At 40.6% G+C, this 14,704-nt stretch overlaps 2 protein-coding genes across 2 annotated transcripts; both read right to left on the bottom strand.

Moving 5' to 3' along the window:
* Positions 1-6,024: 6,024 nt before the first annotated feature.
* LOC145850469 (protein-lysine methyltransferase METTL21C-like) lies at positions 6,025-8,714 on the bottom strand (the record flags this gene model as incomplete). The annotated part of the gene is made up of 2 exons (XM_082963771.1): positions 6,025-7,778; positions 8,447-8,714. Coding segments are annotated over 2 exons (441 nt in total), but the record flags the coding sequence as incomplete, so codon positions are not given.
* On the bottom strand, positions 8,712-13,992 carry LOC145861384 (protein-lysine methyltransferase METTL21C-like). Its single transcript, XM_082963770.1, has 2 exons — positions 13,049-13,992; positions 8,712-10,061 (listed from the first exon to the last, which is right to left on the bottom strand). The coding sequence occupies exons 1-2, from the start codon at positions 13,373-13,375 to the stop codon at positions 9,927-9,929; spliced, it is 462 nt and encodes a 153-aa protein (XP_082819896.1). The 5' UTR covers positions 13,376-13,992; the 3' UTR covers positions 8,712-9,926.
* Positions 13,993-14,704: the final 712 nt, after the last annotated feature.

The following is a 14,704-nucleotide window of genomic DNA, read 5'->3' as shown; positions in this document are numbered from 1 at the left end:
ACCCAACTCTATATTTAGAGACGGAACCATCTGAAACACACACACAAACACATTTTAGATTTAAACAAACAATATTGAAGTCACCGTAAACTGTCAACTCCATCTCCCTGATATACTAAGATAGGATATGAATTTTGGTTCAAATATGTTTATTTTAATTAGGTTTTAGAGTCATGAAGCAACTGAGGACAGGGCCTGAAATTAACACCAGCCACCCGCCAAATGTGGGTAGATTTTTGGCAATGGCGGGTAAAGATGTTTATTTCATCAGTCACGTTGGCGGGTGGTGAGGGGTCAGGGGTCAGGGCTACACAGTGCCAGCATTCCGCTGGCATTTGCAAATTAAAATAAAGTTCAAAAGTCAAGTATGAGCACATTTATGGCAAAATAAACTGTGTAGTAGCCGTTTTTTCAAATGATTTCTGCCATTTTGTTTCATAGCTGGTAATCACACAAAGAATTAGGAATCCTAAAACCCTCGTCGTGCAGCAACACTGCCTGGCTTTTGGGCTTGTGGGCTGTGAGCAGCTGTGAGCACTGTGAGCGAAGTGCTGAAAGACTGATTGTTTTAGAAGCGCTGCCACAGGCATAATAAACGTTGCTCTAATTTACTTGAAAGTGTTTCTTGTCTTGTTCAGCAGCCAGGTTGTTTTTCAGTGTTTCAGTTTGTTTCGACTGCTAGCAAAGAGAAGTCAGCTACTAGTCAGAATCTCACAGGCACATTACCACGGTAACCTCCCGTCCTTAAAGGGGCAGCTGAACATTTTTGTTTGTCTGATCTGTGTGATATTTTGGTTAAAAGACTCAAATCACAAAAAAATTGGCAATATACCACATTACTTCTTACTAGTAATACATTTATTGTTTTAGAAACATTACAAAGCATGCTCATCAGTTTTTTGGGTGTAATTATGGCAGAAAAATATTTAGGCTGGTAAAAAATCTGAGTGGCTGGTCCATTTTTTTAAATCGACCTGGCACATTGGCTGCTGGACACAAAAAGTTAGTTTCAGGCCCTGCGATCAGCTCCTTCTCACGCACCTAGAACCTAACGCTTCAATATAGCCTAAACATTTGTCATTTAACTTTTAAAATGTATTACCTTTTATGTGTGGCACAAAAACAAACAGTCACAATGTTTTAATCTGATCAGGCTACATCAAAAGTCTCCTGTAGGCAACCTGCGTACGTTCATCCAGATGGTGGTGTCGAAAAACATAAACCATGATGTTGAAGCGCCCAATGTCGCTATGCTTTGCTTTCGGTTGTGGTGCATTAAAACGGTTGACAGTCAGATTTCCACCTTGCTGATCATTGTCCTCAGCCAGCTCTGATCGTGGTGTAGGTCCAATGAAAACAGGCAGGGAAAGTTAGCTTGTCCGTCCGTGGTGGTCGGCGAACTCTCAATCTTCTGGCCCCTGCTGTCACGCCCTGACCATTGAGAGACGTTTTACTTCCTCTATTTTGGTTAGGTCAGGGTGTGATGTGGGGTGGGCAATCTAGTTTGTGTATTTCTTTGTGTTTTGGCTGAGTATGGTTCCTAATCGGAGGCAGCTGTCTTTCGTTGTCTCTGATTGGGAACCATACTTAGGCAGCCCTTTCTCCCCACTCCTTCAGTTGTGGGATCTTGTTTTCGTACAGCTCAGTAAGAAAAGAAAAGAACGTGACGTTCGTTTGCCTTTGTTGTTTTGTTTAGTGTTCTGAGTTATAATAAAAATTATGATGAGCACTTACCACGCTGCACCTTGGTCTCCTCCTTACGACGATCGTAGCACCTGCGTGGTATTGAACGTGGCAAAAGTCGATATCCACGTTTATAAACACAGGGTTGCTACAGTTATTGTTATTTGTGGTCGAGAAGGTAATATTTGTTTCTATGAGAGGGGTGTGTGAAGATATCTTTTACGTTGGGGGGGGGTAAAAATAATGTATGACATCGCCTCTGCCCCAATAAATTAGGAGACGGTTCCTTTACATGTGTGATAGTGATAGCTGATACTTTGGTTTATCAAAATATAGAATTTATCAAATGTTGTTAATATTAAGAACAATTTTTTTGGTGATTTTTGTTTTGTTCTGATTGTCCCGTATTTCAAGAATCCCTGAAGTAATTCAAATTATAGTAATTCAAATTATAGTCTACAGTCTGAATACTCCCAACATTTCATGAAGGCTACAGTCTGAATACTCCAACATTTCATGAAGGCTACAGTCTGAATACTCCAACATTTCATGAAGGCTACAGTCTGAATACTCACAACATTTCATGAAGGCTACAGTCTGAATACTCCAACATTTCATGAAGGCTACAGTCTGAATACTCCCAACATGTCATGAAGGCTACAGTCTGAATACTCCAACATTTCATGAAGGCTACAGTCACAACAACACATACACAACAACACAAATACAATCCATGTAATATCTGTCCTGAGTCGTGACCTGTGTTGGCTTGACTCTGGTATATCTGGAGTAGGTGTTCTTAATGTTTTGTCCACTCAGTGTATGTGGCTTGTAATATCTGTCCTGAGTCGTGACCTGTGTTGGCTTGACTCTGGTATATCTGGAGTAGGTGTTCTTAATGTTTTGTCCACTCAGTGTATGTGGCTTGTAATATCTGTCCTGAGTCGTGACCTTTGTTGCCTTGTCTCTGGTATATCTGGAGCAGGTTTAGTAACAGTCTTATCCTCTGGGTCTGATTTAGCCTCCTTGTAGGGGACACTTAGAAATGAGGGCTAATTAAAAACAGGGAGTTCTCTGGTTCCCGGGTTCGTTTGGATCACTAAAATACCACTGTCTACATTACGGTGAGGTCAATGACTAATGTAGCTGTGTTGGAAGCATAGCTTTATGGAATGGGAGATTGAGGGGTATCCCCAGCCAAGAGGAAATCTATGGGAAACCCATATCACCACTTAGTGAGACTGAAATAGGATGAAGGATGACAGAGAGGATGAGGTATGTCTTAAGATGTCTCAGGATGATTGATGGATGAGTTATGTCTTCATGGATCTTTCTCGGGGGGGGGGGGGAGGGGGGGGGCGTCGAAAGGGCAGACGAGGGCGGGTCCAAATCCCTGACGGACACCTTCAGGAAGCTGCAGAAGTGAGTGGAGGTGGGCTGAGCCTCCCTTGACCTTAAAGGGATAGTCCACTAAAGAACGAAACTCCTATCAATTTTGGTGAGTCTATGTTCTATCAGTGGGTCAAAATAACAATCGTCACCGTGATTTATTAACTTCGAAGTGGGTCCGTCTGTGAAATCAGGAAAATCGTTTTGTTGCCCGAAATCTTTCACGATAAGGTTCTCGTCACTGGAGAAAAACGAACTGTTAAAACAACGACGGTCCAGATCACCAAATCAGCCGATAGATAGTATGGACAGACTGGTTTAGGACACGTCCATCTGTCTATATCGATAGATAGTATGGACAGACTGGTTTAGGACACGTCCATCTGTCTATATCGATAGATAGTATGGACAGACTGGTTTAGGACACGTCCATCTGTCTATATCGATAGATAGTATGGACAGACTGGTTTAGGACACGTCCATCTGTCTATATCGATAGATAGTATGGACAGACTGGTTTAGGACACGTCCATCTGTCTATATCGATAGATAGTATGGACAGACTGGTTTAGGACACGTCCATCTGTCTATATCGATAGATAGTATGGACAGACTGGTTTAGGACACGTCCATCTGTCTATATCGATAGATAGTATGGACAGACTGGTTTAGGACACATCCATCTGTCTATATCGTCATGACAAAGGTATGTATTTCACTGAGATGTGATCTCACACCAAATTATTCAACTTTGTTTTTTCCTCCGACTATCATCGTTGCAATGTCACTTTCTCTTCTCTCTCCACTTGCCCTCAGAGCCGTTCACATGACAGCCTTTATTGTCCAACTTCCTGTGTCGTGACGTCACGTCCTGTATTGTTTGTAGCAATGTCAGAGCCTACCCACTGCATAGCAGACGATCTGCATCTTGAACATGTAGAGATTGTAGACTCCTAAATTGTGTGGTTCCGTTTGTTAAAGGCGATGATTTTTACAGCTAGCTAGCTACTTCACATGCTGACATCGACCGCGGTATTATCGTGTTCAGGTACGTTTGCTGGCCCCAGAGAGATGGTATGCCATTGTGGGTTTTGTAGTTGACTGGAGCTGCAACAGATTCCTGCAATGAAAAAAACACCAAACCGTGACGCAGAGAGGAAAACACACTATTCAAAAATGAATCACCCACAAAAACAGGTGGTGCAAACATCACCTTAAATATGACCTCCAATTAGAGACAACGTCAACCGGCTGCCTCTAATTGGAGATCATTACCAAAGAAAACCAACATAGAAATACAAAACTAGAAACTGAACATAGAAATACAAAACACAGACAAACACCCCATTGTCACGCCCTGACCTACTCTACCATAGAAAATAACCACTTACTATGGTCAGGACGTGACAATGGGGTCGCCAGTTCCGCTTAATTATGCTAATTTATTTATGTTGAAAGTTCAGTTGGACTTTGTATCTGATAATAATCCCTATTCTAAGTTTATGAAAATGTTTGAGATATATCGATGATATTTTGTTGATTTGGTCAGGTGATATGATCTTGAATTGCAGGATTCCGTCCATTAAATTTACGTTAGTATCCGATAAAGAACATGTTTCCTTTTTTGGATGTTTCGGTTAAGAAAGATAACAATGGCTTACACACTGAGATGTATAGAAAAGACATGGATAGAAATCCCTTTCTTCATATCAGCAGTTATCAAACACCCTCATTAATAAATAGTTAACCCTATATAAAAAAAAACTCTTCCGCATTAGGCATATTTTGTAACTCTGATTTATCATTTGATGTACATACCAAAGATTTACGTGAACGATTTAAAGCAAGACGGTATAAAGAAGACTTATTGGACAAATTTCCTTAAAAAGAGAGGAAGACAAACTGAGCTGAATGCATGATGTCATCCATGTCAACAGAATTCCTCTCTTCCCTCTCTGCAACTTTGGTTCCCACCTACAGTCCCGTCTCAAGGTTGATCAAGGAAGGGGTTAATAGACACTGGTACATATTACTCAGCGTCCCCCCCCCCCCCCCACCAAAAAGAAACAAGGGGGGATTGTTTAGTAAGGTAAGATTTGCCTAAGAAAAAAAGGCATTGCATTTCACGTCTATCATACCAGATGGCAAATTTCCCTTTGTCACAACTGCATTTCCTGTTATGCCATGAGGAGGACACGCTCTACTCCATCCTCATTACGGTCAGAGGATAAAGGTTTGAGGTAGAATAACATGTAACGTGTTGGATATCTCCTGTATAGTCTTCCTGTAACCTTTTGTTATGTGGGTACCGTGAGACCAAACGTCAACACCAGACAAAGATATGTGAGCGTAGGAGCTCCAGTCACAACGGTGATGAAAAACCACCTGTTGCCAGGCATTTCAACAGCCGTAATCATGATGAGAAACCACCTGTTGCTAGGCATTTCAACAGCCGTAATCATGATGAGAAACCACCTGTTGTTAGGCATTTCAACAGCCGTAATCATGATGAGAAATCACCTGTTGCCGGGCATTTCAACAGCCGTAATCATGATGAGAAACCACCTGTTGCCAGGCATTTCAACAGCCGTAATCATGATGAGAAACCACCTGTTGCCAGGCATTTCAACAGCCGTAATCATGATGAGAAATCACCTGTTGCCAGGCATTTCAACAGCCGTAATCATGATGAGAAACCACCTGTTGCCAGGTATTTCAACAGCCGTAATCATGATGAGAAATCACCTGTTGCCAGGCATTTCAACAGCCGTAATCATGATGAGAAACCACCTGTTGCCAGGCATTTCAACAGCCGTAATCATGATGAAAAACCACCTGTTGCCAGGCATTTCAACAGCCGTAATCATGATGAAAAACCACCTGTTGCCAGGCATTTCAACAGCCGTAATCATGATGAGAAACCACTTGTTGCCAGGCATTTCAACAGCCGTAATCATGATGAAAAACCACCTGTTGCCAGGCATTTCAACAGCCATAATCATGATGAAAAACCACCTGTTGCCAGGCATTTCAACAGCCGTAATCATGATGAGAAACCACCTGTTGCCAGGCATTTCAACAGCCGTAATCATGAACTAAGTACCTTTCGTTATATGGGTGTTGAATTGGTGAAGGCGCCACCTAGTGGAGGAGATGGGGATACATTTCTTCACCAAAGAGAGACACATTGGATAGATCGCTTGATCACTCCAGCAGTTCTCAATGAGGAATGGTCTTTTTCTAGTATGTTCTAAACAGACCAAACATTTAGGTAATGACATCATAAAGACTGGTAATGACATCATAATGACCAGTAATGACATCATAATGACCGGTAATGACAGGTAATGACATCATAATGACAGGTAATGACATCATAATGACAGGTAATGACATCATAATGACCAGGTAACGACATCATAATGACCGGTAAATGACATCATAATGACCGCTAATGACATCATAATGACCAGGTAATGACATCATAATGACCGGTAAATGACATCATAATGTAATTGTAATTGTGCGTCTACGTGTCTTTACTTGATTGTCATGTTTCCCCACACAGCTTCCTCTGCTGGGATGTCTTGATTGGGCCGATACTGACTTGGAATTTAGAAGGATGCTCTCACCTGTGAGGTTTTGTTGTTGTGACATTGGTTGCCATTGCCTTGCACGCCGAAGAAGGGCTCATACCCCAAACGGTTGTTCGGCAATAAAAATACGTCAATGTATGGTTATTTACCGGAGAGCTGTCCAATTTCTGTTCTTTGAACGCCACACCTTGTAGAATCCACGCCCCGAAGAATTCAGACTGTTCTGGTGGCAAAGGGGGGGGGGGGGGGGTCTGACCTGGTGCTACATAGGTGTACCTAATAAACTGGCCGACTGAGTGTCTGTTTCCCTAAGAGTTGTGTAAAGTCGGTAGGATCTTATTCACAATGATCCACAGCTGTAATGGCTGCCAAAGGTTCTTCCACCAAGTATTAACTCTGGGGGAGGTGAAGACAATTTTTTTATTTAATTTGGAACATTTTCTATAATTTCTATTTTACTTTTGAAGATGTGGAGTTGGTTGTGCAGATTGGTAGGAAAGAAATTCAATGTAATACATGTTTTGATAAGTTTAGGGCGGCAAAAGGTTGAATGTGCAAAGAGTGTGTCGACTTTTACTAGAGACTTTATATCCATAACAAATTATATTTTAATACAAAATGGAACAAGACAGCAAAGTAAATACATTAATAATATTATCAATACAAACTACATGTAACAACTAAGTAAACAATAAAGTACTACATATAGCAGGTAAGTAGTAAGTAGAACATCAAACATCAACAACTGACATCATCAGTAGTCCATCAACGTCCATTATCATCAGCCAAGATGGCCGTCTTCTTTCTTCAAGCATTTCTCAGAGGAAGAAGGGACAGGAAGTCTTGGTTACATTTGGCATAGTCTGCAGGATGTCCCCTATTCCTTTGTCTTCCCTAATCCCTACCTTTTTACACATGGGCATAAACCTCTCCCATCTCAGCCAGCAGGGTGGTGTTGAAGGTGTTCCTCTGTCTCTCTGTACGTGGCCTTGAAGATCTTAACCTCTCCCATCTCAGCCAGCAGGGTGGTGTTGAAGGTGTTCTTGAAGTCCTCAGTGAATACCAGGTCTGAGGGGAAACGGACCTTGTTGGCCCAGATCAGAGTGGTTCCTAAAGGAAATGATATGAGTTGTTTAAGGCTTTCATTCCGGTACATTCTGGGATTTGTTGTACTTTTAAACTGCTCAATGAATCTATCAATGAATCAACAATTCATCCAATCAATCAAGCAACCAACCAATCAATCAATCAGTACATATATCAACCAATAAACCAACCAATCAATCAATCAATCAACCAATCAATAATTTAACAAATCGATCAACCAATCAATCAGTACATTAATCAACCAATCAACCAACCAATCAACCAACCAACCAATCAATCAATCAACCAACCAATCAATCAATCAGTACATCAACCAATCAACCAATCAACCAATCAGTACATATATCAACCAACCAATCAATCAATCAATCAACCAATCAATAATTTAACAAATCAATCAACCAATCAATCAGTACATTAATCAACCAATCAACCAACCAATCAATCAGTCAATCAATCAAACCAATCAATCAATCAGTACAGCAATCAACCAATCAATCAACCAATCAACCAATCAATCAACCAATCAATCAACCAATTAATCAACCAATCAACCAATCAATCAATCAGTCAATCAATCAATCAATCAATCAATCAATCAATCAATCAATACATCAATACATCAATCAATCAATCAATACATCAATACATCAATCAATCAATCAATCAACCTGGCCGGCAGAAGTATCTCATGGTGAACAGCAGCTCTTCCAGGTAGTCATGGTGATACACCACATCAGCCGCCAGCACGTAGTCATAGCGATAGACGGATCTGGGGTAGGTGCGTTCCACCTCAGGACCCCAGGACAGAGCTGCAGCTTGGGGAGTGTACCTACAGCGCCCTCTGGTGTTACGGAGTAGGTTGGCTCTCAGGTTACCTATGATCTCTGGTAGGTCTGTAGCTGTGACCCAGGCACCTGGGGACAGGAAGCACTCTGTTAATCAACTAACAGACACACAGGTGGCCAGTACCCAATCAACCCCTAGCCTCTAGTCGTCTAGTGCCGAGGACACCATGCAGATCTGAAAAGATTGGATAGGTGTAAGTGGTATAGAATGCTAGGACCTCCTCCACCTTGATAGGATCTCCTCCACCTTGATAGGACCTCCTCCACCTTGATAGGACCTCCTCCACCTTGCTATCCACATTGATAGGACCTCCTCTACCTTGATAGGACCTCCTCCACCTTGCTAGCCACCTTGGTAGGACCTCCTCAACCTTGTTAGGACCTCCTCCACCTTGGTAGGACCTCCTCCAACATGATAAGACCTCCTCCACCTTGCTAGCCACCTTGATAGGACCTCCTCCACCTTGGTAGGACCTCCTCCACCTTGATAGGACCTCCTCCACCTAGCTAGCCACCTTGATTGGACCTCCTCCACCTTGATAGGACCTCCTCCACCTCGATAGGACCTCCTCCACCTCGATAGGACCTCCTCCACATTGCTAGGACCTCCTCAACCTTGGTAGGACCTCCTCCACCTTTGTAGGACCTCCTCCAACTTCATAGGACCTCCTCCACCTTGCTAGCCACCTTGATTGGACCTCCTCCACCTTGATAGGACCTCCTCCACCTTGATAGGACCTCCTCCACCTTGCTATCCTCCTTGATTGGACCTCCTCCACCTTGTTAGGACCTCCTCCACCTTGATAGAACCTCCTCCACCTTGATTGGTAGGATCTATTCCACCTTGATAGGACCTCCTCCACCTTGATAGGACCTCCTCCACCTTGATAGGACCTCCTCCACCTAGCTAGCCACCTTGATAGGACCTCCTCAACCTTGATAGGACCTCCTCCACCTTGCTAGCCACCTTGATTGGACCTCCTCCACCTTGATAGGACCTACTCCACCTTGGTAGGACCTCCTCCACCTTGATAGGACCTCTTCCACCTTGTTAGGACCTCCTCCACCTTGATAGGACCTCCTCCACCTTGCTATCCACCTTGGTAGGACCTCCTCCACCTTGCTATCCACCTTGGTAGGACCTCCTCCACCTTGCTAGACACCTTGGTAGGACCTCCTCCACCTTGCTATCCACCTTGGTAGGACCTCCTCCACCTTGCTAGCCGCCTTGATAGGCTAGGTAGAAATGTTGCCATATTTCTTACACCTCTCCGATCTTCTCAGATGTTCAATATGAGTAAATTTAATGCTCAGACTCACCTAGGAGTGTGGCTACAATAGACACTAGGCCAGGGCCTGCTCCTAGCTCCAGCACGGCCTTGTCCACCAGGTTCACCTGCTCAACGTTGATCTCTAGGTAGTGACACAGAGCCAACGCCTGCAGGCAACCACAGTTACTATAGAAACCATCATTATAGTTGTTAGAACTTCAACCATAGTTACTATAGAAACCCTCATTATAGTTGTTAGAACTTCAACCATAGTTACTATAGAAACCATCATTGTAGTTGTTAGAACTTCAACCATAGTTACTATAGAAACCATCATTATAGTTGTTAGAACTTCAACCATAGTTACTATAGAAACCATCATTATAGTTGTTAGAACTTCAACCATAGTTACTATAGAAACCCTCATTGTAGTTGTTAGAACTTCAACCATAGTTACTATAGAAACCATCATTAGTTGTTAGAACTTCAACCATAGTTACTATAGAAACCATCATTATAGTTGTTAGAATTTCTAGTTACTATAGAAACCATCATTATAGTTGTTAGAACTTCTAGTTACTATAGAAACCATCATTATAGTTGTTAGAACTTCAACCATAGTTACTATAGAAACCATCATTATAGTTGTTAGAACTTCAACCATAGTTACTATAGAAACCATCATTATAGTTGTTAGAATTTCTAGTTACTATAGAAACCATCATTATAGTTGTTAGAACTTCTAGTTACTATAGAAACCATCATTATAGTTGTTAGAACTTCAACCATAGTTACTATAGAAACCATCATTATAGTTGTTAGAACTTCAACCATAGTTACTATAGAAACCATCATTATAGTTGTTAGAACTTCAACCATAGTTACTATAGAAACCATCATTAGTTGTTAGAACTTCAACCATAGTTACTATAGAAACCATCATTATAGTTGTTAGAATTTCTAGTTACTATAGAAACCATCATTATAGTTGTTAGAACTTCTAGTTACTATAGAAACCATCATTATAGTTGTTAGAACTTCAACATCAGTTACTATAGAAACCATCATTATAGTTGTTAGAACTTCAACCATAGTTACTATAGAAACCATCATTATAGTTGTTAGAACTTCAACCATAGTTACTATAGAAACCATCATTGTAGTTGTTAGAACTTCAACCATAGTTACTATAGAAACCATCATTATAGTTGTTAGAACTTCAACATCAGTTACTATAGAAACCATCATTATAGTTGTTAGAACTTCAACCATAGTTACTATAGAAACCATCATTATAGTTGTTAGAACTTCATCCATAGTTACTATAGAAACCATCATTATAGTTGTTAGAACTTCATCCATAGTTACTATAGAAACCATCATTGTAGTTGTTAGAACTTCATCCATAGTTACTATAGAAACCATCATTATAGTTGTTAGAACTTCAACCATAGTTACTATAGAAACCATCATTATAGTTGTTAGAACTTCAACCATAGTTACTATAGAAACCATCATTATAGTTGTTAGAACTTCAACCATAGTTACTATAGAAACCATCATTAGTTGTTAGAACTTCATCCATAGTTACTATAGAAACCATCATTATAGTTGTTAGAACTTCAACCATAGTTACTATAGAAACCATTATTGTAGTTGTTAGAACTTCAACCATAGTTACTATAGAAACCATCATTATAGTTGTTAGAACTTCAACCATAGTTACTATAGAAAGCATCATTATAGTTGTTAGAACTTCAACCATAGTTACTATAGAAACCATCATTATAGTTGTTTGAACTTCAACCATAGTTACTATAGATACCATCATTATAGTTGTTAGAACTTCATCCATAGTTACTATAGAAACCATCATTGTAGTTGTTAGAACTTCAACCATAGTTACTATAGAAACCATCATTATAGTTGTTAGAACTTCAACCATAGTTACTATAGAAACCATCATTGTAGTTGGTAGAACTTCAACCAGTTACTATAGAAACCATCATTATAGATGTTAGAACTTCATCCATAGTTACTATAGAAACCATCATTATAGTTGTTAGAACTTCAACATCAGTTACTATAGAAACCATCATTATAGTTGTTAGAACTTCAACCATAGTTACTATAGAAACCATCATTATAGTTGTTAGAACTTCATCCATAGTTACTATAGAAACCATCATTATAGTTGTTAGAACTTCATCCATAGTTACTATAGAAACCATCATTATAGTTGTTAGAACGTCAACATCAGTTACTATAGAAACCATCATTATAGTTGTTAGAACTTCAACCATAGTTACTATAGAAACCATCATTATAGTTGTTTGAACTTCAACCATAGTTACTATAGATACCATCATTATAGTTGTTAGAACTTCATCCATAGTTACTATAGAAACCATCATTGTAGTTGTTAGAACTTCAACCATAGTTACTATAGAAACCATCATTATAATTGTTAGAACTTCAACCATAGTTACTATAGAAACCATCATTATTGTTGTTAGAACTTCATTAATCATCATTATTCTGTGAGTTCATTGGACTTCAAAAGGAAAAGAATTTGAGCTACTTTGTTAAGTCCTCGAAGTGAGCTGAATTTGAACAAGCTTGTTGAGTAAAATTACAAATTCATGTTTAATAAAAAACACTTTAATACCGCATCCATCCTCATCATATTTCCCAGCATGCTCTATTGTAGGTTGAATTTCAGAATTGTTGGTTTCAATACCTGTGTTTCTGCATATACATTGAGTGATTAATCTTATGCTACACAAAATTAAATAACATTCATTTTTCTAAACTAATTACAAGTTTGACTTATTGCCACTGTTACTGAGATGGCTGTTTCAGATCATATGATTTAGGAAGTCTGATTAGTGAATTTTCCTTCCCTGGCAGTCATTCTTATACAGGTTGAGTGAGATTAAAGATTCCAACTGTTGGATCTTCTCAATCTGGCTGGATTACAATAATAATTACAGCACATTTGCAAGCCAGAATAATGTGATTTGCAGCCCTGATGTGGTTTGTAAACCAGGAGTTTCAGACCACTGTGGTATCTCCCTCCTTCCTTCCATCCTAATCGTCATCAATGCTATCATCGTTATCTATGAATGTCATGTTCAATAGTAGACTGACTCACCGCTGGCCAGATGACAGCACCGTAAGAGTCCAAGGCCTCAAAGATGCTGATCTCCTGTCCTACGTAGCAGAACACCTCTTTACCAAACTTGGAGTAGGTAGTGGGGGCCCAGGCCTGCTTCTCCTGCTGCTGGGGTTCAGTCTCCTTGGCTTTGTCATCTGATTCCTCTTCACCGTCTATCACTGTTGTCTCGCTATCGTCTTCCTCCTCCTCCTCATCTTCATCTTCCTCCTCTTCGTCTTCCTCATCTTTCTCCTTCTCCTCCTCCTCTACTTTCATGAAAGCAGTGTCCTTCTCATCTTTGTGATTTGTGCCTGAAGGTTCCATAAAAATCTGAGATACGATTATTTTACTTCAACTGCTCTGATATACAGTAGCACTGATGTTGAAATGACAAGTTAGCTACTAATTGTACAGTCAGCACTCTCTTCAGTCTCTCCCACACTTTGTAAACACAGCGTCCAACACTTGAGTTTTTATCTCTCTCCCCCTCTCTCCCTAACTTCACCCCTCCCCGAACCATGTTTGGAAAACAACATATTTTTCCCCGCTTACAGCCTGTCAAAGCTAAGTACTGTAATGAAATCCTTACCCTCTTAGACACCCTTCCACAGCCCTCTTTCATTCCCCATATGGACTGCCTCACAGCGGAGTTGACGAGAGTGCAGAAACGGGCCACTTTTAAATCCTTTATCAAACCAATCCATCACCTACCTACTGCAGTCCTTGGATTTATTTGGGACGGTGGGTTTTGGGGTCAACCCTCCGCTCTTCTGTCTTGGTTTTTCCATCTCGTATGGATTAATTAAAGTATTTTTCTCTTCTTCTTGTTGAAGATCGTTGTAACTGCGTCTTAGGAAGTCTCAGAGTCGAGGTTTTAAGACTTTATCAGAATCCTGCAGGGTCGTCTCAGAGTCGAGGTTTTAAGACTTTATCGGAATCAGAATCCTTCATCACACCAACCCAACTCTATATTTAGAGACGGAACCATCTGAAACACACACACAAACACATTTTAGATTTAAACAAACAAATTGAAGTCACCGTAAACTGTCAACTCCATCTCCCTGATATACTAAGATAGGATATGAATTTTGGTTCAAATATGTTTATTTTAATTAGGTTTTAGAGTCATGAAGCAACTGAGGACAGGGCCTGAAATTAACACCAGCCACCCGCCAAATGTGGGTGGATTTTTGGCAATGGCGGGTAAAGATGTTTATTTCATCAGTCACGTTGGCGGGTGGTGAGGGGTCAGGGGTCAGGGCTACACAGTGCCAGCATTCCGCTGGCATTTGCAAATTAAAATAAAGTTCAAAAGTCAAGTATGAGCACATTTATGGCAAAATAAACTGTGTAGTAGCCGTTTTTTCAAATGATTTCTGCCATTTTGTTTCATAGCTGGTAATCACACAAAGAATTAGGAATCCTAAAACCCTCGTCGTGCAGCAACACTGCCTGGCTTTTGGGCTTGTGGGCTGTGAGCAGCTGTGAGCACTGTGAGCGAAGTGCTGAAAGACTGATTGTTTTAGAAGCGCTGCCACAGGCATAATAAACGTTGCTCTAATTTACTTGAAAGTGTTTCTTGTCTTGTTCAGCAGCCAGGTTGTTTTTCAGTGTTTCAGTTTGTTTCGACTGCTAGCAAAGAGACGTCAG

This window comes from Salmo salar, chromosome 17 (assembly GCF_965601325.2).
Source record: "Salmo salar chromosome 17, fSalSal1, whole genome shotgun sequence".
In the NCBI taxonomy this organism is placed as follows: domain Eukaryota; kingdom Metazoa; phylum Chordata; class Actinopteri; order Salmoniformes; family Salmonidae; genus Salmo; species Salmo salar.
This window is presented reverse-complemented; position numbering and strand designations above follow the sequence as displayed.

Coding starts and splice junctions, on each gene's coding strand:
- LOC145861384 (XM_082963770.1), bottom strand. CDS start 13,375: ATGGAACCTTCAGGCACAAATCACAAAGATGAGAAGGACACTGCTTTC. Junction 10,062..13,048: donor GTGCTGTCATCTGGCCAGCG/GTGAGTCAGTCT, acceptor GGTTGCCTGCAG/GCGTTGGCTCTGTGTCACTA.